The sequence below is a fragment of the Agelaius phoeniceus genome, chromosome 16 (genome assembly GCF_051311805.1).
Source record: "Agelaius phoeniceus isolate bAgePho1 chromosome 16, bAgePho1.hap1, whole genome shotgun sequence".
NCBI lineage: Eukaryota > Metazoa > Chordata > Aves > Passeriformes > Icteridae > Agelaius > Agelaius phoeniceus.
This window is the reverse complement of record NC_135280.1, coordinates 16,285,477-16,312,662: the sequence shown is the minus strand read 5'-3', so window position 1 is coordinate 16,312,662 and position 27,186 is coordinate 16,285,477. Positions and strand designations below refer to the sequence as shown.

General features: G+C 49.1%; 2 protein-coding genes across 7 annotated transcripts; one reads left to right on the top strand and one right to left on the bottom strand.

The window, feature by feature from the left end:
• Positions 1 to 87: 87 nt before the first annotated feature.
• On the bottom strand, positions 88 to 8,788 carry RNPS1 (RNA binding protein with serine rich domain 1). 2 transcript variants are annotated; one of them, XM_054643306.1, is made up of 7 exons: positions 8,682 to 8,788; positions 5,413 to 5,568; positions 4,945 to 5,136; positions 3,688 to 3,790; positions 2,971 to 3,124; positions 2,369 to 2,510; positions 88 to 1,165 (listed from the first exon to the last, which is right to left on the bottom strand). In XM_054643306.1, the coding sequence occupies exons 1-7, from the start codon at positions 8,771 to 8,773 to the stop codon at positions 1,060 to 1,062; spliced, it is 945 nt and encodes a 314-aa protein (XP_054499281.1). In that variant the 5' UTR covers positions 8,774 to 8,788; the 3' UTR covers positions 88 to 1,059. The 2 variants fall into 2 exon arrangements, with proteins under 2 accessions (XP_054499281.1, XP_054499282.1); XM_054643307.2 differs by lacking the exon at positions 8,682 to 8,788 and adding an exon at positions 8,554 to 8,679.
• Positions 8,789 to 10,882: 2,094 nt separating this feature from the next.
• On the top strand, positions 10,883 to 26,391 carry LOC129127011 (uncharacterized). 5 transcript variants are annotated; one of them, XM_054643301.2, is made up of 5 exons: positions 10,883 to 11,558; positions 14,787 to 15,118; positions 19,622 to 20,606; positions 20,739 to 20,911; positions 21,639 to 26,391. In XM_054643301.2, the coding sequence occupies exons 3-5, from the start codon at positions 20,069 to 20,071 to the stop codon at positions 22,014 to 22,016; spliced, it is 1,089 nt and encodes a 362-aa protein (XP_054499276.1). In that variant the 5' UTR covers positions 10,883 to 11,558; positions 14,787 to 15,118; positions 19,622 to 20,068; the 3' UTR covers positions 22,017 to 26,391. The 5 variants fall into 5 exon arrangements, with proteins under 5 accessions (XP_054499276.1, XP_054499275.1, XP_054499277.1 ...); XM_054643302.2 differs by lacking the exon at positions 10,883 to 11,558 and adding an exon at positions 11,566 to 11,890; XM_054643300.2 differs by lacking the exon at positions 14,787 to 15,118.
• Positions 26,392 to 27,186: the final 795 nt, after the last annotated feature.

Here is a 27,186-nt window from a genome sequence, read left to right as displayed (position 1 = left end):
CGGCGCCAGCCCGCGGAAGGGGCACGAGCACCGCCCCCCCGAACAGCCCCGCCCTGCGCACCGTAAGGCAGCGAGGCGGCACAGCCCTTCTCAACCCTACTGCTTTATTTATAACTGCTTGTCCTACACAAGTACAAACACAACATGGCCCAAAAGGATACAAAGTTATACAAAACAAAACAAAACAAAAAAATCTGTATAGTATCGACTGTACAACGGGTGGTAAATTCTTTGCCTTTCCCTCTGTGAACCCCAGTTAATCCAGCCAGCATCATGGCTTCGAGCCTCCCTCTCTGCTTTGCAGTTTCCAAGGGGGTGGTGCTCAGTCACTCATTGGGGATTTGTAAAAGCACACTGTTTCACTGTGGGCTGAGTAGGAAGTTTTTACCAATACCCTCAACAAAAAGGTGAAAGAATCACTTAAGGGGGCAGGTACAAAACATTTCTTAGGCTTTCCGCTTTTTTATAGTGTCGTGTTCACTGGGCTGGACCATTGTTTCTGTGGTGATTGCCTGGTGTAAGCATTACAGAAAAACTTACTCTGCAGAAACTAACCATCCAGGGGAACCGGAATAAAGCAATTCTATATTGAATTAAGTCTCAAGCAGGTCTGGGCTCCAGCTGCCCTGATCAACTCTTGTGCTGGCATCTGGAGATCAAGGTATGTGGCTCACTGCCTTACTCACTGGGGTTCTGAACTGGCTCAAGATTTACATGCTGGTCTGTACAGCGTGCTAAACGTTTACAATCACCAAGCAGCAGCTGCTAACTGGAGAAAGACAGACTGAAACATTTTTCCCTCCCTCTATCTGGAAAAGATGGTTTTTCAGCCTTTAAAATCAAAGCCATTTTTAAATAATTTCAATTCTATGCCAGGAATCCAGAAGCCTCACAGCAAAGGTTACTGGCCAGGAACTGGTGTTCTCTCTTCTTACACTGCCTTCACTGCCAGGATTATCTCTCACTCCTCCTCACCCAGACTCATTATAAAAAAAAGGTACAATATTCCATCTGATGGGATTTAAGTTAAAAAGTAAAAAGCTGTCCAGTCCTTTTGCTTTATCTTGAGGAGTTAGAGCTGGAGCGGCTGCGATGGCGCCTCCGTCCGGGAGACCTGGATCGGGATCGCCGGCGAACAGGGGACCTGCGCCGAGGAGAGCGGGACCTGGCAGGGAACGAGGAGAAAGTTTCCGTTAGGAGACAAGCAACAGGTTCAAGTAATTGGTCAACTCAGCTACCAAATTTTTAAAAACACTTCCCTGCCCCCTGCCAAAATCCCTCACACACCATGGGAAAAGAGCTTGAGCAAAACACAGCTCCATAGAGGACACAGCAGGACTATTCTGGCTATCCTCCTTCTGTTTAAGGAACCAGAAAAAGTTATTAATACCTGAACAACAGACAAGAAACTTATCTCCTTCCTCAAGGAAAATGAACTCAGATTCAACATCAGATCCTCCTTCACCTGAAGTAATCTTTGACTCCTGAAAGAGTGATATTCAGGGCAAGGATTTACCCAAATCCTTTCAAATTACAAGGAAGCTCCTTAGAGGAAGTTTACTCCAGAAGTCGTTTAGCTTCAAGCTTCTCAGTACTACAACCAACAGACATATCAGTATAGCTACTGCTATGACAGAAGTTCCAGGCACAGAATACTAGCAGAGCTAACAGGACAGTAGAAGTTGGAGTAGGAAAGATTACAAAGGAGGCAAACCTGCATCTGTGAGATCTCAGCAAAAGGTGTGTTTAAAGGAGCACCAAGAAGCCTCCTGGATCTTATGCCACAATAACTACTGCTCATTTTTAAACCTTTGCTGAAAGCTGTTCAGCAATCAAGTTACTATTGACAAGTAAAATATTTTGAACATATGTAAACACCAAAGACTCAGAACTTACCTGAGCACAATCAGGCAGCTCCAAGTTGTACAACTATCAGATCACACCTTAGGGCCAGTGTACTCCACTCACCTGACACAGGACTGCTTTTTGGTCATATGCCCATTCAGAAATAAGGGAGGGAAGGGGGTACAAGGGCTTCCAAGAAACAAGAAGCTGGCACAGCCTGCCACAAGTGTTCTGTCAGCCAAAGTCTGTTCCCATTTCATCTTGAAGCCTTTATGCAGAAGGCACTCCACAGAACAGGCTGGGAAGGGTGAGACCTTTCCCAGAGACTGTGATCAGGGTGCAGACCAGAGCAGGCACTCTGGAGCTAATGAGTTAGGAACTGCAACCCAGGTTCAACCAATGCCCAAAATGTGTTACTGTCACTTGCAGGGGAAAGGGAAGTCCAACAGAATTGTCCCCATGCCAAGTCTTCCAGCAATAATGAGTTGCTACTGAGAAAGAAAAGCCTTGTCCTAGCTCTCACCTCCTCCTCATGCGAGGGGGGGACCTGCGCCACATCGGCGGCGGTGGCAGCATCCTCCTGGGGGGGCTGAAGCGTCTGGGAGGTGGTCGAGGCCGTGGTGCCAGCACAGCTGTGGCTGTGATCTCCTGACCATCAATCTGGCCTGTTTAGAGCATCAAAGAAATAGGGAGAAGTAAGTATTTTTCAACCTAACATATACACATCATATTACTGCAACTCACTGCTTTGTCAGAAGCAATTGAAGTGGGACCAGCCCACGGAGCTCCACACCCTGCTCAGGGGCTATTATGACATAGTCCTCATACCAACTAGACTTCTTTATCTAATCCCACCAAACTGCAGTTCAGATGTAAACCTGGAAAGGTTTTCATATAAGCTTAAAATTATTTTTTTCACTGTTTTGAAAAAAAGATTAGTTTTAATAGTTCTGTGGTTTCTTGGATCTGTCCTGAACCTCACAAAAGCCACTTGGGCTGAAAACTGACAGTACTTTATATCTGCTCACCAAGACATCCCAATCACCTCTAACTCATTTTCTGATCAAATCCATCTACTCTGAAGCTTTTTTAAAGCCCACAGGCTCCTTGCAGGTCAATACCTACCTCCATCCATGTGTTTCAGGGCTTTCTCAGCATCATCTGGGTTTTCAAACTCCACATAAGCATAACCTTTGGAGAGATGTGGGTTTAGCCTGTCGACTGGCATGTCAATCATTTTAATCTTTCCATAAGTGGAAAAAATTTCCATGATGTGATCCTGTAGAGAGAGAGAGAGAGAGAGAGAGAGAGAGAGAGAGAGAGAGACCAAGCGTTATGAACACAGAGCACACTCACCAGCCAGGCCTGGCTGGCACAGAGCAGTAAATCCACAGCACATCATTTTTTCAGCAGCCTAAACTTTTTACCCCTGAAGACCTTTAAACTACATTCTAGCAAAGACAACTCAAGCCAGCCCAGCTCTCTGCAGATCCTTTATAAAGAACTGCCCAATATCCTTTATACCTCCAAGGTAATTTCAGCTGTTGTCCCAAATTCTATAGTTTTCTTCCTAGTACAGCAGAATATAAGGTCTGGAATACTGACAAAACAGGCAGACTTCTTAGGCACTACAGTTTCTCAGAAGGCTTCATGGTATTTGACTCAGTAAAATCATATGAAAATTTTCCTCACTGATCAACCTGGACACAAAGAAACAATATCCAACAGCAACACCTTGGCAACTCACTAGTAACCAAGGTTCAGAGAGCTTTGAAAGAGCAACTCACACATTCTCATAGAAGAACACAAATGCTTGACTGCAAGGGAACATGCCATTATTACCTTTGTCACATTTCTAGTGAGCCTTCCAACATGCACTTTTGTGGGTCTGGGTGATGGGCTCCGCCTCTTCCTTTCCTTTTCATCTCTCTTGGGTGGTTTGGACCTGATTTGGACAACAGAAAACATTTACAGTTTTCAGGGCACATGCAGGACAAAACCTAAGCCAGTCACTATCACATAATTATAAATACCATTTTTATTGAAGGGGATCTTTGTCCTGAAGACGTTACAGTGTTGGGGTGGTGGAGAGGGTGTTCCACTCAGAAACACCTCAGGACTTGCATTTGTCTGCTTTTGCTTTAGAACCTTTTGAAATTTGAGAACCTTTTTTTTTTTTGCAAATTTTTAACTTCACTGCAACTAGGGTAACAAACACAAAATTTAGCAAGCACTTCTATGAAGTTGTGGTCATAGCTAAAGCATTTCCCAGTTGTAAACACAAAAACATTCTTTGCCTCAACAACTGAAGAGGCAAAATAAGGCCATAAAGATCACAGCATACCACAACCAGACAATAAACACATTCAACTATTTGCATTTCTGTATCTTCCATTGACTACAGAGGTCCAAAAATGTAAACAAATCTATTTAAAATTAGCTGCATATCACAATGCCTTTGCAGTTAAAAAAAATCTGAAATGAAACTTTAATCTATTAAAAAAACAGTATGTAGAAAATTTATGTTTATGCTTCTTCCTAATCTTAAAGTCCATCAGTTGAGTGATACTAAAAATCCACACAGCCTTACACAGATTTTTATCAGCCTTCATCGCCTTACACAAAGGAAGAACTGTACAGACATTAAGATAGCTTGATTCCCATGTTACCCTTACAGGGGCTTCCTCTGCCCTCCTTCCTATTTTATTTTTCATAAATAAGAATATACATATGTACACATATATGCTGGTTTTAGCCCTGACTTTTTTGTTAGTCATGACTGTAGTTTACAGGAATTGAACAGCTTTACTCTGATCTAGACCCATACTACTAAGGAAACATTGATTAAAACCACCTCTAAAAAATGTAGTATTTAAAATTTTTAAACTATTAAAAATTAGGTTTTTAACCTCTGTTCCTACAGGGCGTATGTTTGAATTCTAAGGAAACAGAGCACATCCATTCTAATAAAATTTACATCTCTAAGTTATGGAGAAAGCAAGTGGTCTTCAGAGAACAATCTGTTCTGATCACAATCTTGCATTCTACATGGAATTAACATTAACATCTGGCAATTCCTAGAAGACAAATAAAACTCACTTGGAGCGGGACCGTCTCCTGTTGTCATGTCTCCGTCGAGAAGGACTGGGAGAGCCAGAAGAGCTGCTCGAACTGGAACTGCGCGAGGTGCTGGAGCTCCCAGAGCGGCTAGAGGCAGAAGAGGAACTTGAGCCACTGCTAGAACCAGTGCTGGAACTGGACCCTGAGCTGGAAGTTGAGCTGGAACGGGATCTTTTTCAAGGGGGAGAAGAATAAAAATTAGTGGAATACCTAGAAAAACAATGGCTGAGAAACTCCTGACAATTACAAACAGTAACTGTGACTGAAACTCCACAGCTCACCAGAGAACCAAAGAAATTCATACCTAAAATATAAACCCTCTCAAGTTAGACAAAAATTAAACAGTGACTAACACAACACAAGCTTTCAACAGGCCCAAGACTACCACAAACAAAGCTACTGATTTCTGAAAATGCTGTCATTTGATACTCCCATAAAAGTACCCACCTGGTACTGCTGCTCCCACTGGAAGCACTGCGTCTCTTGCGTGTTTTGTCCCGACCACGATCCTTTTCACTCGATTCCTTAGCAGCTGCTTTATCCTTGGACCGGTCCTTCGATTTTTCTTCTGACCTGTCCTTGCGCTTGGTTGGTGAGGGAGCCCTTTAACAACAAATTGCAGAAAGCAAGCTTTTTAATTGCTTAATTAAAAAAAAACATAGACAACAAAAGCCCCACACCCAAATATAGAACAGAACAGCAACAAAAAACACTGAAGTTTGAATGTAACTGAGGATTACTGAAACTGTGGAGTTAAAGCATTAGGCAATTCCAGACACTTCAGAAAAAGTTCTAGCAAGCTCTTCTTTTTTAATCCTGGTAACTCCTTTTCCCCTTCAGAGATATCCATAGTGGCCGAATGGGCCTCATGTTTCACATCTCACTTTTAACTCTTGGATTCAGAGAACCAGTTCTCTCTTTGCTCTCGATCAAAAAGGAGACAGATTTAACACCTCTCTATTTAGCACTGAAATGCTGGGCATTATTTGACTTCCAGATGTTTACTATATGAGGGCTGCGTCCAATCACAAAATCTGCAACATCTATAAACATGTAACATTTTGATTATTCTATGGAGATTGTTTGAAATCAGCATTACAGACCTGCCTCTAATATTTTAATAACCTCTAAAGGAATATGACACCTTCAACTACCAAGGAATTAAATGTTCAGGGAATGAATAGAAGTGTGTTGGAGCTGCCAGCCTTATCTGTAGCGGCACCAAACACACACTGCAATGCAAGATGCTGGAAACATCTCCATCCCCACATGCATCACAGGCAAACTGAGCGAACAAGAAAAAAACTTCAACAGCTCACAGCATCCAACACTGGTTTTGCTTCTGTGCTTCTGGTAAGCAATTACTTTATTCTCTGAATTGCAATTAAATGTATGGCTGGAAAGAGATTACTTTTGAACAGCCAAATTTGCTTTCCTGATTTTCAGTTTCACAGTTTTCCCTAATACACCAACTGCAGGAAACAACACAAATGAATATTCACAAACCCAGCTCCCTGCAGAAACCAAGAAAGACCCGTGGCCTTTCTGCATGGAGGACAGGAAACCCACACCACAGATGTGCTACTGGCGGAAGTTGCTGGGAAAGGAAATGTCTCCTCTAGCACCAGTGGCAGGAAGAAAGCAGACTGTCCCACGGGCATTGCAAAGGGAGCCAAGATAAGCAAACCCGTGTATGTCACTCAGCTTTAGGACATTTCTATCCAGCTCTGTGCCTCTCCAGTGCAAGGTCTGAGGCGGATGCAGTTCATAAAGCTACTGCATGAGCCCAGCTGGGTGGTACAGAACAGACAGGTTCCTGGTTTCACAAGACCAGAAAACCTAAGATTTTCCTTTCATAAAATCACAGAATCACTGACTGGTTTGGGATGGTGTGAACCTTCAAACTCATCACTTCCCAATGCCCCAGCTATGGCCTTCCGCTACACCAGGTTGCTCCAACCTGGCGTTGAACACTTCAAGAGATGGGGGCTTCTCTGGGCATCCTGGGCAAGGACCTCACTACCCTCACAGGGTATCTAATCTCTAATATAAACCTGCCCTCTGTCAGTGGGAAGCCATTCCCCCTTCTCCTGGCACTCCAGGCCCTTGTAAAATGTCTCTCTCCATCTTTCTTACAGGTTCACTTCAGGTGCTGGAAGGCTGCAATTAGGTCACCCCAGAGCCCATTTTTCTTCTTCTAAATATCCCATAGCCAGGTCTGGCTTATGTCTGCCTACACATCAGCTCCTCCGGCACCTGTGGACTATCAAACTCATGATGTTATCAGCATACAAAACTGTTAGTACTCAAGAGTCAGATCTGGTTTTACCCCTTCTGGGAGAAGAGAAGAGGAAACACAGATAAAGACCAGCATGTTTGCTGTTACCCAGCCTGCTGCTGAGGCAGGAAATAGAATCACATAATCAATTACATTGGAACAGACCTCTGAGACCATCAAGTCCATCTTCTGACCCAACACCACCATGTCAACTAGACCAGAGCACTAAGACTGGATGCAGCACTTCCTATAAACACCTCCAGGGATGGTGACTCCACAACCTCCCTGGGCATCCCCTTCCAGGGGCCCAATTGCACTTTCTGTGAAGACATTCTTCCTTAACTGATCTAAACCTCCCCAGTGCATCTTAAGTCTGTGTCCTCTTGTGCTGTTGCCCATTTCCTGGGAGAAGAGCCTGACTCCCCACCTGGATACAATCTCCTTTCAGGTTTCACTGCTTACTGCTCCTTGGGACAGGCACCTACCAGGCAGATCAGCCACACGGCTTTGGAACATTCAGCAAATGATGCACCGAATAAGCAGTCTCCAAACTAACTAGTGGTTTTAATCGTTTCTCAGGAATGCCACTGGCCAAACTCACTTTAGTTGGAAACCTCACCCTACCTTGTGGGCATTTTCACGTGTTCAGGCATTCACTGGAAAACGTGGAAAAAATAAATCACAGTCCTCACACAAGGCTAAACAACATTGCATTTCTAAGCGACATGCTTCTTCTTTACAATCAAAAACCTCTCACTCGCTAAAAAAAGCTGGTTTAGGGACATCCACCCAAAACCACAAAGTCTAAAGAGCAATCGACACAAACCAAACGTCCATCTCACACACGCTTCTGCTTTAGAGACAAAATTTACACACTCAGAGCAGCAGTTCTGTGGTAAAGGAAGCAAACTCGCTCGCCCTCAGGCTTCCCGTAAAGCTATAGGCGAGTCCTTTACTGACAGTTTGCTCCAGGTCTTCAGCTGCAAACCGACAGAATTCCTGGTGTGTGGAGGGTTCGGCGCCTGGCACCTGTCTGCCCTCTACGGCCGCTAGGCCCAGCTCCGCGGCCGGCGAAGCGCGGGCAGCCAGATCCGCACGCCGTGGGTCCGGTATAGCAGTGGGGCAGGGAGCCGCGAGATCAGCACAGCAACCCGTCCCTCGGGCCCGCACAACGCTCCTCCCGCAGGCCGGGCCGCGGCGGCGCCGACACCCGGGCCCAGTTCTCCGGCCGGCCCCGCCCCGGCCCTCCCTCCCCTGCCCTCCCCGCCTCCGGCCACGGGAGGCCGCGGCTCCGAGGCCCCTTCCCTGACCCTCGCGCCACCATCGCCTCTCGGCGGCCCCAGCGTGCTCCCCTCGGCGCCCCGCGCGGCGGAGGGGCCGGTCGGGCCGCGGCCTGGCCGGATGGACGCGGATGGCGCAGCCCCCGCCCCGCACTCACATCTTCGCAGCCGCCGCCGCTCCGCGCCCGTCGCGCGAGAGTGACGCTAGCGGGCGGGAAGGGGCAGTGCCGGCGCGCGGCGATGGCGTCATAGCGGGGGCGGGACGGGCGGAAGGGCCTGAAGCGAAGAGGAGCGGGCTTGGGCGAGTGTGCTGCTACCCCAGCGCTGGAATAAAGGTTCCTGCAAACCCTGTCCTGCATAGCAATGGCAGTAGCGGCTGGGGCTTCAGCTCTGGGCTTTAAGAGCTTGACAACCCAGCAGGCTGCAGCTCCCACGCGTGAATTCTGGTCCGCTCTGTCTCAGGTGGAGGTTCACAGCACACTGCCTCTGATCTGAGGTGGTGGCAGGTGTGAGGGGATTTGCCCTCTCAGCTGCAAGAAAATTGGGAAGAGGAGAATGAAAGACTTAAGATGGAGCACCATAGAGTGGCCTTTCATGTCGTGGGACGGATAACCTCTCTCTCTCCCTGCCAAATGTGTTTGTGAACTTGAAATTTGCCACTGCAGACACTGAACCTCTGACCTTCTCACCACACTGGCTGCCTGACTTTTGACTTCAGATGAACAAAGCCAGAAGTGTATTTTGACCCATCCCTAATGCAGAGCCTTGAAAGTGACAGATCTTTCTGAGAAGCAGGTGTGCTGATCAGCTTATGTGTATGGCCACAGGCACGTCTGTTAAATTCCCGATGACAGAAGCTTCGCCTCTTGAATGCAGTGGAAGGATATGTCCTGTCTACCTCCATCACAGGGCATGAGCAAGACCAGGGCAGGTGTCTGTAAATTCGTATTTGGCAAGAATAAAAACAGGCTTATTTTCTGTTCTGCTGCAAACCCAAGGGGTATTACATAAGACCTGGCATGGAATGGGTTCAGAAAACAAAGAAAATAAACAAAACCCCAAAGAAAGCAAAAATGAAGTTGTTCTTCTGTCCACAGCATCTTGTTAAAGGGCAGATTTCTCTCGCAGGAGATTTTGTAGTCTACTAAAAATCCACATGGGTTCAATGAGAAACTGCATTATGTCAAATGAGGACTATTAGTAGACTGTCATTATGAGCTTAGAATCATGGAATCATTTAGGTTGGAAAAGTCCTCTGAGATCATTGAGTCTAATTCCAATGCCATTCCCACTGTGCTGCCAAGGCCACCACTAAACCACATCTCCAGATGCCACGTCTACATATTTTTTTGAACACTTTCAGAGATGGTGATTCTACCACTGTCCTGGGTATCATCTTCTAGTGCCTGACCACCCATTCTGCGAGGAGTATATCCCTAATATTTGTGAAAAACGAGGTTCACTTTCCGGTAAAAATTAAGAAGTTTAATAAAAAGACAGTAGGAAACAGAAATAAAGCAAAGCGTTAAAAACAGCTGGGTGCTTGGCATTCAGCCAAGAGCACACATCTTCCGAGATACCCCTTAAATACCTTTTCCATTACATCAGCCTGTTGCATATTCATAGACTGATGCATATTCGTATTTCTCCATAAACTAGTTTACCTATTCCAGGAACTATTTTGCATGGCCCCTGCTTGGGTTTGCCTTTTTAGAGCAGGCGTGTTTCTTGGCTGTGGTTTTGGTCCCTTCTCTTTACCACTTCTAGTTTGGGCCTTGGTCCATACTTTCTTCAGATGGCAGATGCTGATAGCTGACATATCAATAGCAGGGGCCTCATTACATGTTCACTGGATGTTATCTCAACCAAACAGACAGTTCACTCCTAACTATATCAGCTACCACTACTACCATGTCTAAGTTTTTGTTAATAGCAGAAATAAAAGCAAAGTTATTTTAACGTTTTACATGTAGCATTCATCATAATATTTGTAAAAAGCCAACAATATAATATGTATTTATAACATATCCAAATGAAACCACCGCGAGTGCAACATGAGGCCATTTCCCCTTATCCTGTCCCGCTTTCGCTGGGAGTAGAGCCTAACGCCCACCTGTCTGCACTCACAGTGTTTAACATTTTTTTTCTCTCAGTTATGGCAAAGCCATAAAGGCTAGCTGATCCCAAAATCCTTCACACCCATATTCTCATAACAGCTGTCATCTCTCCGGGGGTGGGCAGGTAAGGTCACTGACCCAGCAGAGAAATAATAATACTGTAAAAAAAGGTCTGCTGCCAGCTGTTAGCTGAAGCAGGTTCCCGCAGAGCTGTGAGCCGCAGGGCCAGCCCCAGGGCGGCGGTGGCAGCGTGTGGCGGTTCTGATCCGCTTCCAGGGGCTGCCAGCAGCTGGCAGGACTGAGCCTTTAAGCCAAGCCTGAACGAGGAGAGACATTTTAACATATCATTTGGGGGCACTAGCAGAGATGAGAACAGCTCAAAGCACGTGTCTGCTTCAGTTTCAGAGCGAATGGCCCCGCTGTGGCCTCTGCCCGCTGCCAGCAGCCCGGCTGGCACAGCCAGCACCATCCCCCGCAGAGATCGAGCTGGTGCTTCCAGGCCTGGAGGGCACCTGTAGGGACGGCAGAGCTGCCTCTTGTGAGGCTTCTCCTTCATCCTGTGGCACGGGTGTGACCAGCCACGCCTGGGCTGTGCTCCGGGACGGGACACACAGGTCTGTGCCCTAAGGTGACGTGGCTCCCGGCGGCCCTGGAGCGCGGCTGCCCCGAAAGGGTTACGAGGCGGGCTCCGCCCTTCCTGTACATCGGTGTCCTCCTGCGTGACCTTCCCGGCAGCCCTTGCTGGCTCTGCCTCAACCAAACAAAGAGGACCAGAGGTTTTCAAACAGCTGCTTCCCTGAAAGTTGGCTGCGGTAGAGCTGGGCTGCGCTGGCACCTGGCTGGTCCCGGCCACCGGAGAACGCGGCAGTGAGTTGGTGCCATCGCCTGAGAGGACCCCGGCTGCCGTCGGGAGTCCCTGTACGTGGGTGTTCTGCCCATTTGCTTCCGTGCATTGAGCTGGTTTGGGCGCTGGGAGTGGCGTGGGGAAGGATGAGAGGAACTCCCGGCAGTGGTGCGAGCACAGGGAGGGTGCAGCAGGACAGGGCTCCGGGGCCCGCGGCCGTGCGGAAGCTGGTGCGGTGCTGAGGTTCGATGTCGGAGCTGGGAGTGGCATGCCCGATCTGAAGTGCTGTCCTCCAGCCACTTCTTGAACTCAGAAGCCTACCCAGCAATTTTCCAGCGAAGTGCAGATTCCTTTAGATACTGCCCATGTGTTGGTGGACGAGCAGGAGATGAAATAACAGAGCTGTGTGAGTGCTGCTTTTGGCTCTTACTTCAGTGCTTTTCTGTCCCTTTCCTCCTGCACTCCCAGGCTTCTGCTGAGGACAAGCCATTTACAGCCACCTCCGCAGGTGAACTGCTCCGCTCCGGTGCCAGTGGGGTTGGGGCTTATTGTCTCTAAACGCTGCCTGAGGCTGAGGGCGCTTGTCCCGTGTGTTGTGCCGACTTGCGACTGGCGCTTCATTTGTCCTTCCTATCAATTGGCTTTCGGTTGTGGTGGCGACTACAGAGAGCTCTCCTTGAGGCCCCAGAGATCCAGGTGATCAGTGGGTCATTCTGCCCACAGCAACACTGGCATTCCTTTATCATGGTGAGGTGTGAGCACCCTGTACCAGGCATTGCTTAGCATTTGTGGGGATTGCACTGCAGCACTGGCCCAGCCCACAGCCTCTGGATGCTGGTGTTTTCCCTGTGCTGGGAGATCTTTGCTCTGCCTCCTGTTCAGTCTGCCACTCCCGCACTTCTATGAGAGTAGGGGTGTGTGGCTCCAGAGGATACAGTCTGTGTGGCTTCCTTAGAGGAATTTTGCAGGGTGGGGCATTTGTCTTCTGAGACTTGGAAACTTTTCATCCAAATGTGTAGAAACAGCCTTAGTTGTCATTGCAGGGAGTTTCCAATGGCTGCATTGTTGAGTAGCTACATAGATTTGGAACGAAAATAGGAGATTTTGGGACTTCTCTCTAATCAGCAGAAGGGTGTGAATTTAGCAATTTAGTTGAAATACTTATAGGTCTATTAAGCCATCTACCATAGTTTCTGAACAACTGGCCCTCTCGAGGTCTAAGGCTATTCTTGCAGTGCACACTGGTAACTAGGCCATGAACAGGTTTAGGACTTCATAACTGTCTGCCCCTGGATGTGTCAGTGCATACATTTGTATATTTCAGGGCTTTTAGCTTTAAAACTGAGCCTTGGTGCTCATTTTCTTGCAACACTCCTCTGTCCCGATGCTGTAGGAATATACCTGCTCAGTGCTAAACTTAGGGAAACGTCTGGTTTCACCACAAGGAATAAATACTATGTTTCACTTTGCTGTGATTTATTTGTTTCCTATTCAGGCATGTGAAAGACTAGAAATTCAAGGTGTGCTGGTGGCGTAGCCAGTGCAGCTCTCTTTGCTGGAAGGGCTGTGTCTGTAGAGAGCAGTGACTCAAAGTACATAATGCTTTACAGAGAGGCACAGGTAAAGGCAGGACAGTGAGATACTTGGTATTTATTGTTCTTGTCTGAATACCAAAGTTCACCTTGATTAATTTGTTTAGTGTGAGGGCAAAGATTTTGGAGCCAGCATGTGAAATCTAGCCTGCTCCCCTCCCACACGTCTCCACGTGACCTGTGAAAGAATCTTGTTCCTTCAAGCTGTGGTTCCACAGTTCTTAATATCATGTTTGGATGCTCTAAATAATTTCTTGATACATACCTGACCTTTACCAGACACAGCATCACAGCCATGCTGAATTTGTCAGACCAGGTAAAAATGTTGAGGGTGACTCTGGGTTTTGGGCTGTGGGAGAGTTGATCCAGTGAAAAGCCTTTTGTTCAAGGCTATCAAAGTGTGATTTTATGCAGTGTCTCTGCTCTGTGGTGTACAGCTGGGACCCTTTCACTAATATGGGAGGATTTTTCAGTATTCCCGATGCTGTTCCCTTTCTCCCCTCAAAGGTGAGGTAACAGTACTAACAACACTAACACAGTGTTACCCTGTGTTCCTAAACATCCCAACACACTCCTCTTTATCTTTCCACCATATGTCTATACCCTATTTCCCAGTGAGCTCCAGGCTGTAGTAGCATTGTCTGAGGCAAGACAAACTATGTGTACCATTGTACTCACAATTTTTTTTTTGCAACCCCCAAAACTGTTAAAGAAACTTTGTGGCGATCCAACTTTCTTCAGTGTTAAAATTCTGCAAATCTTAAGGTATAACCATAAATTTTTATGTTTTCCATATGAGGATCTGATTTTTAAAGTGTGGCCAGGCAGGGGTAGCTCCTCAACTGCTCTGAAAGCACAGCCTAAATGAATGAAGCAGTTGTCAGAGCAGGTGATAGAGCAAACCAAGATAGAGCTCACTTCAAACCCTGGGCCAGACCCAACCCTTTCTCTCTGCCATTCTGATGTCTGAAGTACAACTTGATTAAAATCATCTTCTGAGGTTATCCCTTCAGAGGGAAGCCAGCATGGCTCAGGTAGCAGCAGCACCATCTAAATTCATCTGACCCATCACCTTTTGACAAAACCAGTAACAGAGCTGCTCCTTCACCAAATTTACAAAGAAAGGGTAAGGTACACAGGTAAGGTGGGATGCTGCCTCACTACACTCAGTACTGTTAGATAATGTTATTGCTTCCATAAGGCTTGGCAAATCCCACAGAACAGTGGCACTGAGTAAAATTGCAGCCTAGGAGAAATGACCATTTTTTCCCTGGCACAGATCTTTCTGCTTTGGCAACATTTCAGCATTGGACACTTAATACTCTTCATCTTTTTCCGGGCTAAGTTCCACTGAACCACCTCGGCCAGCTCATTGCCATTCTTGGGGCTGTCCTGTGCAGGGCCATGAGTTGGACAAAGAACTATCCATGTCCCTTCTGAACAGTGCCAGGCAAGCTCTGGAACAGGACCTGGAGGGCAGGAAGCCCAGTGGAGAATTGTACTCCCCATGAACACATGACTGTGTTCAGAGCACAGTTCTCTGCAGGGTGAGGATTTGGGCATCTGTAGCAGACTCACTCCTTCCACAATTCATTTGCTCTACTTCATACATTTCTTGCTGTCTGAATCTATATGTGAATCCCATGTAAACCAGCACTGTCTTCCCTGTGCTTCTGGGAGATGTTTATAATAATTATTTTCCCCTCCAAGCTGATGCAGAGTGAAGGAGGATTCTTCTTGGTTTTGCAGCAGCTATTCAGAACACTACAGGAAAGCAACAAAACTAAACAAGATGGATGAGTGTCTCTCCCCAGCTGCTTGCAGCTGCTCCAGCTTCCCAGGCTGTGCTGGGGGTCTGAGAAGGAGGTCTGGAAATCAGACACAAAAGAAAGTAAGACAAGCAAGACAATTGACAAGACAAGAGAACCTTGTCGAGCTGTTTCTAATCACAAGGCCCAGACCTGACAGATTGGCTTGTGTCTCCTTACAAGGACCATGAGGATCAATCTCCTTTTGGCAACACTGAATCCATTGTAAATGAGGTAAACTGTTTCCCATGGCTTGGTAAACTAGCCTTGCACTGTACAAGGAGCATTGAAAGGAAAGAGACATAGCCACATCCAACTTTGTTCTTCATGATCTGACATGGACCTTCTTAGGGCAGGAGTATTTTGCACTCTGTGCAGCACAGCAAGCCCTTAAGCTCAGCATGCTTTGGGATGTTAACAACATGAAGTGTCTGTTTTCAATTGCTGAGACCAGACAGTGAGCGTTATCTTCTTGCTCTGCATCTTCATGCTCCCTGTGGGTCACAGCTTTTGCTTCTCTCCTTCCTCACTTTCAATCACATCTGTTCTCAGCATCAGCAGTTTGTCTCTCTGGTGAAACCCGTTGCTCCACCTCTGTACCTACTGCCTCATGACTTTGCTGCTCCTGAAATAGTGTATGGGAGCTTGTTGCTCTGATTGCATCTGTACCTAAATGCTTCCATGTCTCCAAGGCTATTCCATCTCATGGGCCAGGCTGGCCACGGGCATGCTGTGGTGCAGCTGAAACAGCCATTGAGAAACCAGCCCCAGGGTAGCACAGCGACCTGTGCCATGTCTGTTGAAGGATTAACTCTTCCTTGCATCACCTCAGCATGAATTCTAGAAGCAGCTTTGCTTGTACCTGTGTATAAGGATAAAAACTGCCTGTGTCCAAGAGCAGCTGTGAGACAAAAGGGAGAAGTTAATCTTCCCAGACATGAGCCAGCTCCATGGTCACACAATTAATGTTTTACTCTTGGGGAATTTGGCATTCAAACCCAGGTAATCAGGGCTTCAGAAGAACTGTGGGAGAGACAGGTGGCAGTGGCTGGGGTGGATGTGTGTGCAGGCAGGTGAGGGAGCTCTACCCCAAGGACTTGCAGGATGGGGAAGGTCCTCTCTCTCAGGTTCACCTCCTGAAGTGGAAGCTTGCATAAGCACAGAGACAAGTTGTGCAGAGGAAGAGCCTGCTTGGCTTAAGGCTAGTGGTTACGTCACTTGAATTGTAGGAAGACCTGAATTCATGCTCTTCCTCTTTTTTACACCTTAAATCCACTCTGCTCTGAAAGGAAGCCTGGAGCATGCTGTCTTCTTTCTCCTCCTCTCTTGAGGCTGTTTAATTTTGTATGTAGTATTATCTGGGCCAGAGTGTAGGGGAACTAAGGAAACAATTGTGGTGATGGGAAGGCTGCTTCAGTCTCTAGGCTGTGTTTCTGTAGATACAGCTGCATGCAGAGTTATGGAATAGAGCATTATCAGCAGTAATACCAAGGTAAAGGGCCTTTCTCAGCTATAACTAAGTACATAAAGACTTCAGGCATTGCAAGCATTCAGCAGTAGCTGAAGAAAGGGTGGCTAATTTGAAATTTGGACAGACACCTAAATTGGCAGGCTGGAGTAAAATTCCTGTTGCAGGTGTGGTGGTGTAACAAGGGAAATGTGTATGTCCAGCTGGCTGTGTAAGGTCTCAGAAGCCAACCCACTAAAGGGAAAAACTTGTAGACTGTGGTGCTGCATGACAGGCCTCTCTGATTGGAACTAAGTAAACCGAGTGATCCAGTCACTACATCTTCCCCTGGGATCCTCATCCCACTTCAAAACACAAGGGGTGTGGGGGGAAGACACTTTCATACCACGAGAAACCATTGCAGCTTGCAGGGGAATAATCTGTGGCTGCAGAATCTGGGTTTGCCAAAGGACTTGCAGCTGTGGCTGGAACACAGTGTGACAGCCAGGCAGGCAGAGGCAAGCAGGATTTCATAACAGGGGACTTTTATTGCCCACACTCAGCTCACGGCACCTGGTCTTGGTATGGAAATGCCAGCCAAGCCAACTTTGTGGTGCCACTCTATTTTAGAAATAGCAAAGATTGAGTCAGTTCAGATGAGACTGTGTCAGGATTTTCTGGAGGAGATGAACCCTCTCTGTATTCCTGATATCCACAGAAAGGGAAAGCTTTAGAGGCAGAGGGTGAGCTCACACAATTGCTGTGAATTTTCTTACATCGATGTGCTCCCTTTTCCTATCCTCCTGCAAAACCACCACTGGAATTAACTTTTCCCAAGTGGTGTAAGAAACTATTAGAAGAAACATGTCGCTCTCAGCCTGGCCCTGGAAAGCGAAGGGAACCTCATCAGTCACTGGTCTAGGAAAATCCTTGAATCTTTCCCTCTCATTCAACTGATTTCTGTTTTTCCTTGTGCAAACATTATTGGAGAGTAACAAATACCTTGAAGGCCAGGTGAGTGTAAAGATCTCATCTCTTTTGTGAATGTGTAAGTTGATAAGGTGTGTGCATAGCACAGGCTGCAGCTCCCTGGGGAAAATACCTGCTGGAGAGGGAGAAAGAGGAGAAGGTGATGGACTCAGTGTGCAAATGGGGAGCACATTTAGTACAGGGAAACTGTGAGTTTGCAGCAAGACCTGGATAAATAAAGTTATAAGTAGAGATGGAACCAGGCCCGGCTGTTGCAAGGGCTGACTGTGGGATCTTATGAGTTGGCCTTCCAGTAGTTGAAGGGAGCTTGCAAGGAACATGAGGAGATACTTTTTACAAGGGCATCTAGAGATAGGACAAGGGGGAATGGCTTCAAACTGTCAGAGAGTAGGTTTAGATTAAATATTAGGAAGAAAGTCTTCCCTGTGAGGGTGGTGAGGCCCTGGCACAGGTTGCCCAGAGAGCTGTGGCTGCCCCTGGAAGTGTTCAAGGCCAGGTTGGACATGGCTTGGGTGAACCTGGGATAGTGGACGGTGTCCCTGCCCATGGCAGGGGAGTGGAACAAGATGAGCTTTAAGGTCCCTTTCTACCCAAAGCATTCTGGATTCCTGTGTTTTATGGAATAGACTTGTGTTGCTTTCAGTGGTAACCCTTTTCCCCTACCTGACAGGGGTGGAGTAGCTGTTGTGCACTTTGTCCGCCCTCAAGGTGTAAGTGAGCAGGATTGGAGCTGGTTTTTCACCTGCACTTAGGCCGGCACTTGCCTCTTGCATCTCCTGCTCACCTGCTGGATTCTGACCCCCAGCCTGCTTTGCAGTGTCTTCTCTGAAATGGCTTTTCCGGTTTTGGTCTACCTCTGATCAGTAAATAGATTTTTTTAAAAGCCCTGTTGCAGAGGCAAGTGCTGTTCTTGAAGGATAAGGAGCTTGGGTGAAGCCTTGAGCATTGATGGTATCTCCATGCAGCTGCTCTCCATAGCCAAGCCCTACTGCCCTGAAGCCATCCTGGCTAAACTCCTCATCCTGCTGATCCTCCAACAAATGGAGGGTTCTGAGGGAACACTGTGAATTGGGAATACTGAGTTTATGTGGGATTAGCAGGGCACGGACGGCCTGTTGCCTCCTGTGAACTTTCCCCAAGCCCAGGAAAGCAGGACAGGGCGATGGGATCTCAGTTGAGGACTGGGAAGGGCTGAAGGGGATGAGCATGTGAGGAAGGAGGGACTTGGGACATGGGGATGCTACACAAAGAGGAACACCTTCAGTGGAGAGGAAGCTGGAGGAGATGCAGTGTAGAGTTGGTCCTCCTCCAAGGCGGTCTCCTCATCTTCCCTGTGGAGGATGGGTGAAGGCTGCAGCTGTGGCTGTTGGCTTTCCTGGCATTTATGTAAATGATGTTTCTGTCACCAACTGCTCAGATACTCCAGTGTCCTCTGGCTATGTCTGGAGGCACTGTGGGAGGAGGGCAGAATATATTGCCAGGGCTCAAACACCTCATACCTGTAGCTTTAAGGTGGTGGTCTCCTTGGAGCATCTTCCTTTGATGTGGGGAAGGTTGAGAATTTCTGACCTTTTGCTCTTGCTCTGCAATTGTACTGTCCACATCCAAGGATGTCTGTTTTCCAATATCCACTGCCCCAGCTCTTATCTACAAGGTCCCTAATGCACGCAAACAGGGCATGGGGTGGCCTCTTGACATAAACAGAGCTGGATCAAAGTAGAGCCTACATCTCTGGAGCTAATGTGTCTTTCTTTTGCCATGGAACAAGTAAGATGCAGAGGGGCAAAACTCCTCTATCAAATTGACTCCAATTCTCCCTGAGTCTGATGTCCAGTAGTCTCTGTGCCTCCTTGGCCAACGTAACACATTATTGTCTTTTTTAAGATCCACATGTACCTTGGGAAATGTGGTTTGGAAAAAGTTCCTATATCACATCTGCTTGGCAGCAGCCAACTTGAGGTAGTCTCTAATCGGAAGTGTTTTGCTGCCTTCTGGGAATTCCTGGAAGATACTTATTTTAGTGAAGTGAAACCTACAAGTATGTCCTTTAGGGAGCAGCTGCAGCACTGAGGGTCCAAGAAATGCCTGCAGATTAAGGAATTTGGTAGAAAGTGGAAAATACTCTCCACCATAGTTGTGCAGACACATACATGTGCATGGATAGACATATATAGGTATATCCCTGTGTGGTACAGGCACGTACCTGGTGTGAGAGGGGAAGCACAGGAAGTGCAGCCATTATATTTATAGTTGTGCCTTCTTTATGAGTGTATCAGTAGTTGCATTTGCTTCTCCCAAAGGTACAGGACGGTGTCATCTCCAGACCCAAGGGCAGGCTCTGCAGCACCAGCAATTCCCACATGGAGTTTCTACAGTTCTGCTTGCTGTGACCTTCTGGGCCACCAGGGAAACACAATGGAGTCCTGCCAGCTTTGTACGATGAACCGTCACTTGCCAGGACTCTCTCCAGGCTTCCTGAGACACTGAGTTGCTGCTTGAGGTCCTGACTGCTTCTGATTCCTCACTGTGCTGCTGGCAGGGTGGGATTGATGTCCAGTTTGGGACACTGGGCAGAGCCAAGCCCATCACCATCCTCTGTGCCCTTGGCAGACTAGGGGACCAAGCTGGAACCCTCTCTCTAAAGGGGTTCCAAGTGAGCAAGGGACAAGCTTGGGGCTGTCCATATTCACTCTGGTGGGAAGAGCCATCTCCTCACCCTCTCCACTGCTGGGGATGGCACCACATGGATGCAGAGCAAGGGTCAGCAGCCTGGCAGCAAGGCACTAGCTGAGCCTGAGCACCATCACAGGGCACAAGAATTGCCTGGGGGGGTGCCAGCATCCCCACCACGGACGCACCCCAGGGATGTAGGTGCCGGGCACGGGAGGAGTCCCGGCAGGATGGGCCGGCTGGATGACCGTGCCAAGAGGAGAATCGTGGAGCTGCGCAGGGCTGGGCTGAGCTTCCGCAAGATCAAGAAGGTGCTGGAGCTGGATGACATCCGGGTGACGCCACAGGCCGTGTACCTCTTCCTCAAGAGGAAGAGTGTGGAGCCGGGGTCAGCGGCAGCTGGCTGGGATGGGGACCAGCCCTGGCCCCCACTGCAGGGGCATAAGGCTGAGCTCCCCAGGCTGCTGGGCACCCGGCACCCTGCACTGCCCACCGGGGATCCTGTGGGCAGCCAGGACACCAAGGAAGGCATCCAGATTGTCAGTGTGGCCTCACTCTGCAAGGACGGTGGGCAGCTTGGGGACACTTTGGCTATGGGGCTGGCCCCTGGGAATGGTAAGGCCTGGCCCCACTGGGGTTTACCATGGCGACTTCCTGGCACTGCTGGGCTCATGAAAGGGCCCTATTCCCCACTGGAGACCCCGCAAGGGTCTTTTTTTTGAGGTATTTCTCTCTCTGTTGTTGCAGGTGATGACAGCTCCACAGGCTCAGCCCTGGCTCCAGGGACTGCTCTGACAGGCCTTGCCCCCCTGCCTCAGCCACTGCCCAGCCGAGGACAGCTGGTCACACCCCCCACCCAGAACTCAGCTCTGATGGTGAAAAAGAAGACAGTAGACAGGGCTATCCTCCTGCAGAAAAAGGTAGGATGGCAGGATGAGAGAGTCCATGTGCTCCAGCCAGGAGCTGCTGCCATCTGGCCAGCCCTGCACAAAACCCTGCTGCATCTACACCATGTTTTGGGGCAGGCTTCTGAGGGTGAAAGGCTTCCAGAATGCCTCCAACCTCTGCTAGCTGCATATCCCCAGCAATGCTAACCCTGGCACTTGGCGAATATATCTGGAAGCCCCTCTGGGTGGGGGGTGAGGCCATGCACCCACCCGCCTCCAGCCAGCACCCACTGCTGGCCATGGAGATGCCAGTCACGCCAGGCTTGGCCTCCAACTGGCAGCTCCAAAACCTGTTTTTAAGGATTGGTGCCAGTACCATCTCAGGAAGTTCTACCAGCCACCCAAGGCTATAAAGCAAAATCCAGGGTATGTTGTTTCTGTCCGTGCAGAGAGTAAACACAAACCTGGCATCAGCATGGGCAGCCCCACTGCTGTACAGTGGCACTCACCAGGATGGATCAGCATCTGCTAACAACATGGTGCACCAGGGGCTCTGATGGAGCAGCAGCTTAGGGGCTGGGTGGGGCTGAAGAGCAGCACATGGTGAGGTCTAGAGATCTGCAGCAAGGTGATGTCTTTCTCTGAGAGCTCTTCTCTGAGCCTTGTAGCTAAGTGCAGAATAAATCCCATGTTAAATGCCATTGAACAGGCAGCTGATAATATTTCACATTCCCTTCTCTCCTGCCTCCCACTATTCCAGGTCAAAGATGCCAGCACTCAGACTGCCTTGCCAAACTCTGTGGGTCTGGGAAATCACAGCCTTGCTTGCAGCGAACCAGTGCCCCCCACTGCTCCCAGCTGCCCTGCCATTGTCAAGAAGCTGGATGCTGTACAGATGGAGGTGCAGAAGCTGAGCCAGGCCCTGCATGCGGTGCTGGAGCGGCAGTGCCACCTGGAGCGCCAGCAGGAGCACCAGCAGCGGCTGCAGCAGGAGGTGCTGATGACACTGCAGCAGCTCAGCTCCACTGTGAGCCACAGCACTGTGCCTGCCACCCAGCCCTGTGGCCCCTTCAGCAGCATGGCTGAGCCCTCGCCCAGCATGCCAAACTTCAGCCAGTTCAAGATGGAGCTGATCTGAGCTCCCACAAGGCCTGGGTGTGCCAGCAGTACTGTGCTAATGGAGCCAGGAGGAAGAACCATCTCTCAGAGGCTGCCCAAGGATTACATGCAGCACCCAGCAGATAAGGTCCCTGGTGCCTCATCTTCCCAGCCCTGCTGACTGGATGGGGCTGCCTGGCATAAGAGGCTGGACAGTGGAAGGCTGAGGCCTTGCTCCTCCTGTGCTGCTGATCGTGGCTGGCACTGGAGCTGGCTGGGGCTTATGGACCTCAGGAGAACGCCTGCAAGGAGAAGATGCAGCTAACGTGGACACAGCAGGGAGGTGGGACTCCAGGAATACAGGATGCTTCCTTCTCAAGGGTCAATGCCATGATGATCAATCCTGCCCTTCCCTCCACAGAAGCTTGTTCAGTAAAAATCTGTCTACACCACGGTTCAGAACCAGTGTGGGATCAGTATCTGTGTATTCCCTACCCCTCACCCAGCCAGTGAGCAGGCTGGAACTGTCTGGGTCACTATCACCATGTGTGGAACCGCACAGGGTGCAGAAACCCGTGAGGTGAGACCACACACAATGTTGCTGGAGCCTGGTATTAGCTGCTGCACCATTAGGGATAGATCAGACTTGTAGGAAACAATCTTTTACTGAGCAGATTCCACCCTCCTCACCCCACAGATCTAGAGTCTGGTACTGCTGCTGCCCACTGTCTGGTGAGATATGGGCAGGACCGTACCAGTAAGAGTTGCATCTGGGCAGGAGCTGATTAACTGGATGTTAAGCTCTCCTCTAATTTCCTGGGCAGGATACCCTCCTGGTTGTGATCCCCAGTTGCAAGGGCTCTCCCTAGAGCAGGCTCCTGGTGGTGCAGTGCTGCTCTAGAAGACCAGGTCATGATGCTGAGAACCCCCTTCCCTGCACCAGAAGGGCATGGAGGAGGCTGATGGGCCCTCGCTGAGCAGTGGAGTCCAGAAGGACCAGAGACTGGCCTTGCCTGCCAGCAGTAAAGGTCTGATGGGTGTGGCCTTGGCACAGCACCCAGTAGCGAATCCCGAGAGGAGGCAGAGAACGTGTCCTTCCTCCACATCAGCCAAGCAGGCTTCTGTCTGCGCGGGCACCACGCTTGGCACAGCCTGTGCCTATGAGAAGTGCCCAGCCTGTTTCTGAGGTCTCTTTGAGTCAAAGGTCAAAATTAAGAAGGGTAAAAACCAACTGAAGTGTTTGTACACAGACACACACGTGGAGCTGTACGCACGTGCACAGATGTAGATGCATGTGGCAGGTCTGTGCAGCAGCCCCAGTGCCTGGGGGAGCTGGACACCTGCTCTGCTGCCCCGAGACACATTGCTGGCCCCAGGGCTGTCAGATCCAGCTGTGCCCAAGGGAACTAGAAGTCTGCTGCCATCTGCCTGCGGTCACTCATTTGGATGTTGGTGTAATTTTCGGGATGTCTGAAAAGCAACAGATGAAAAAAACCACACAATCAGTTGCTCTGCTCTTTTGCCCAAGGCAGCTAATCTGCACCTCAGGTTCGAAAAGAAGAGGCTGGATGATCAGCACTCAGCAGGCACAGTTCCCTAATGTCTCTGTTAACGTTTTGGAGAAAAAGAACAACTGCTATTCCCTGGCACATGTAGTTAAAACCACGCTGGTTTCTGAAAGAGCTTCCCTAAATCTGACTTGGGCTACTTCTTAAATTATTTAAAAAAAAAAAAAAAAATATATATATATACATATACACACGCTGGGTTTTCTATTCCCCAAATGTATTCTAAGAACCTTCCTCATTTCTAACTCTTGCACATCAGCCATTTATCCAGTGCTAAAAAAAACCCAGCAAAAATTAATAACAACAAATCACTTGGGCTGGTTAAATAACCTATCCACCATAAAATTTACTTCAGACAGATCTACAGCCTAAGTGTTCAGCTGCTGTTTGCCTCCTGACCACATTAGGGAACACCTATTTAATGTGCTGTCATGTTATAACACGGAAGGTGTTTCCCACCAAGGTAATCCTAAGGTGTCTGTCATTTCCATCCTGCTCCAAGGAAGAGCTCTTCCCCTGTGGCCACAGCATCATCTGTTGTGTGCCACATGCCTTCAGGTTTCTGCTCTCCCACCACAGCATGTTGTCAGTACCACTGATGGCCCTTACACTGCACCTGCTGCCATTCCCAGCATCATCCAGGATTTACTGGTGTTATCTCAGCCTCCTGCAGAACCTGCAGTCTGCTCTGTCAGAAACAGAGGCTTTGTGAAAAGGAAGGGACTTCACTGCAGGAATGAGGAGCAGCATGTTCAACAGTCTGAGGGCAATGTAGGTGTTTAGCTGAGTAAAGGAGCAGGTCTCTGTGCAGCAGTTATACAGAGGAGGCCCTGGGGAAGGAGAGGGTGGGGGATACACAGCAGATACAACGGTGGTTTCTCACCTTTTGATGAAATAAAAAGCCAGGCCAACAAACAATAACAGGAGCAGGAGAGATCCCATAACAAACAGGGAAATTTCCCGGCCCTGAAAGGAAGCTGAGGGAACAAAGGCAGAGAACAAGCATTACAGCCATGACCTTTCCCAGCATGGGGGAGCCCTAGGAGGTCATGCAATCAGTCAGAGAATGTGTTGGATTGGGCCCGGTTGGGTTGGGTTGAATTGAAAGGAACCTTTAAAGGCTACCTAGTCCAATCCCCTGCCATGGACAGGAACATCTTCCACTATCCTAGGTTGCTCCAAGCCCTACCCAACCTGGTCTGGAACACTTTCAGGGATGGGGCACCTACAGTTTCTCTGGGCAACAATAGGTTGGGCTGTCTCAGCTTCCCACTCTTTTTCCCCTGCTACAGCCCTTGTGACATCCCACCTCTGGACAGTTCCAGCCTGGGTGCCAGTAGCTGCTCCCAGCAATTGAGCCTCGGTGTGAGCAACAGGTCCAAAAGCAAGGGCCTCCCCACTGAAGCCCAGTGGCTTGCCCACATGTGCCCTCTCCTGTGGAGATGTCACCTGACCCTGGTCCCAGCCCTGCTCACTGTGCTAGAAGCAGAGTCCCTTCTACTTACCAGAACTGACTGAAATTGTTCAACTGGTCAAAAAGGCATTTGGGTTAGGGAGTGTCCTGGTTTGAAAAAGAAGTGAATTTTTTGGGATGCTGTGGTCAAACCAATAGGCGCTCAGATTTGAATATTGGCACCTGGTGTGGCCACTGAGGACATGGATACGCCCCTGAGAACACAGGGGTTTAAAAGCAGAGAACTCCCTGGAGAAAGCTCTCTTGGTTCCGGTGGGTGAAAGAGGTCAGAGCTGCCCTGCCCAGCTGCGGGCTGGGTGGGGCAGGGGAAGCCATGCAGCCGGGTGAAGTAGGCCGGAGCTTTGGACAGAGAAGGGAGGTGAAGGCCCCTGCAGGATGGAAGGGAGGAGGAGTACTGAGAGACATTGGGCAGCCACCCTCCCCCCCACCAGGAGAGAGAGAGAGGGAGAGCTGGTGTCTGTGCCTGTGCCACCAAATTTGATAGCACGGCCAGTCAAGAAGGAGAAGGGAGAAGGGGGGGGGGGGGGGGTGGTGCGGCAAGAAGGTGCCCGGCAGGACAGCGTGGGAGCTCTGGACAGGAAGAGCCTGACATTTTTAACCCTTTCCTCGGATGATGGAAACCTTACAAATGCTGATCCTCTTAGAGCTGAATGAGGAGATAGAGATAAGAGGAAGTGAGCCACGAGAGAAGTTGAGAAGAATCTTGGGTGGGCGGAGGTGATGGAGTGGCCTTTGGCTGGACTTTTCTTGTATAGCCATGGACAGAACCATTTTTCCTGGGACACAGAGACTGCATCTAGGGGGAGGCAATGGCTAGGAGCCAAGAGAGTGCAGTGATGTTATGTGAAGGAGTGTGTGAACAGAGGTGACTGGTGAGGAGGGTGGTTGGTGCCCTCGATCTTCAGTGGAAGAGAAGATCTCTGTTCTTGAGACCCCTCGGCCCCAGGGGGTGAAATTTGGGGGGAACAGGTGTCCCGAAAGTGAGAGACTGTTCTCTTTTTGGAACTGGGCAAAGCATCCTTAAAAAGGGAAACCCTAGAAGCAGCCCTGGTCCATGTGCAGTGGTGAGAGCACCGGACATGGAAGGAAGATGTCATGATGGCAAATGATCTCCAGGCCACGTGTGACATGGAAACACAAGAAGTTTCAACTGTGTTTCCAGGGGAAGCCTATGGTACAAGAAGGACTCCTCTCTCCTTGATGAACTGAGAATTGATTATCTGAAGGGTGGAGATGGACTGAGAGTTGCTGATCTGAGGGATGGATGTATTGGAAATTTGGTGGGGGAGAGGAAGAATGTTTTTGGAGTTCTGTGTGTGTTTCCTTCTATATATAGTTGCAGGTTAATAAAGTTTTTCTTCTTCATTCCTAAATTGGAGCCTGTTTGGCTCTATTCCTGGTCCCATCTCACAGCAGACACCAGGGAGCATATATTTTCATGGGGGCACTGGCATTGCGCCAGCATCAAACTGTGACACAGCCCCGCATCCACACATTGGTGCATGCACCAGTTCTCTCCCAGTGTGTCCCCTTTCACAGCAGCAGGCTGCCCAACAGCCCCTCTCCCACACCATGGAAAGCTGAGGTCAACCCCTGTCCCAGCCTGCCCCCACCAGCCTGGTGGGATGCCCTGCTCCCCTCCCTAGGTGTGAGGAAGCAGAGGTGGCCATCCATGGCAAAGCTGTGCTGGGGCAGCTGTTCCACAGCCTGACAGAGGGCTTCAAGAGGGCAAACTGCAGTGCTGTGCTGGCACTGCCACAGCAGCTCAGGACACAGGGCTGTCCCCAGGAGAGTCAAAACTCACCAATATGTCACACACCTTTCTTCCCACCTCTAAATCCCACCCTGGGCCTCAGTTCCTGGCGCTGGATGATGGAGAGTTGGCGGGACCTGGAGCTGGAACTGAAGCTATTTTCATGGAGGCACTGGCATTGCGCCAGTGTCAAACCGTGACACAGCCCTACATCCACACATTGGTGTGTGCACCACAGACCCATCGTAGAGATGGGTCCAGCTTATTCCTCCAGCTGGAGAATATGTGAGCTTGGCCAGAGCAAACCTACTTGATCTGACTGGCTTCTGCAGGAGCAAGATTGCTGCCTCATTACAGCCAGACTCCCACACCTAAGAGTTTGTCCTCCAGGATAGAATTTTCCAAGCTACACAAT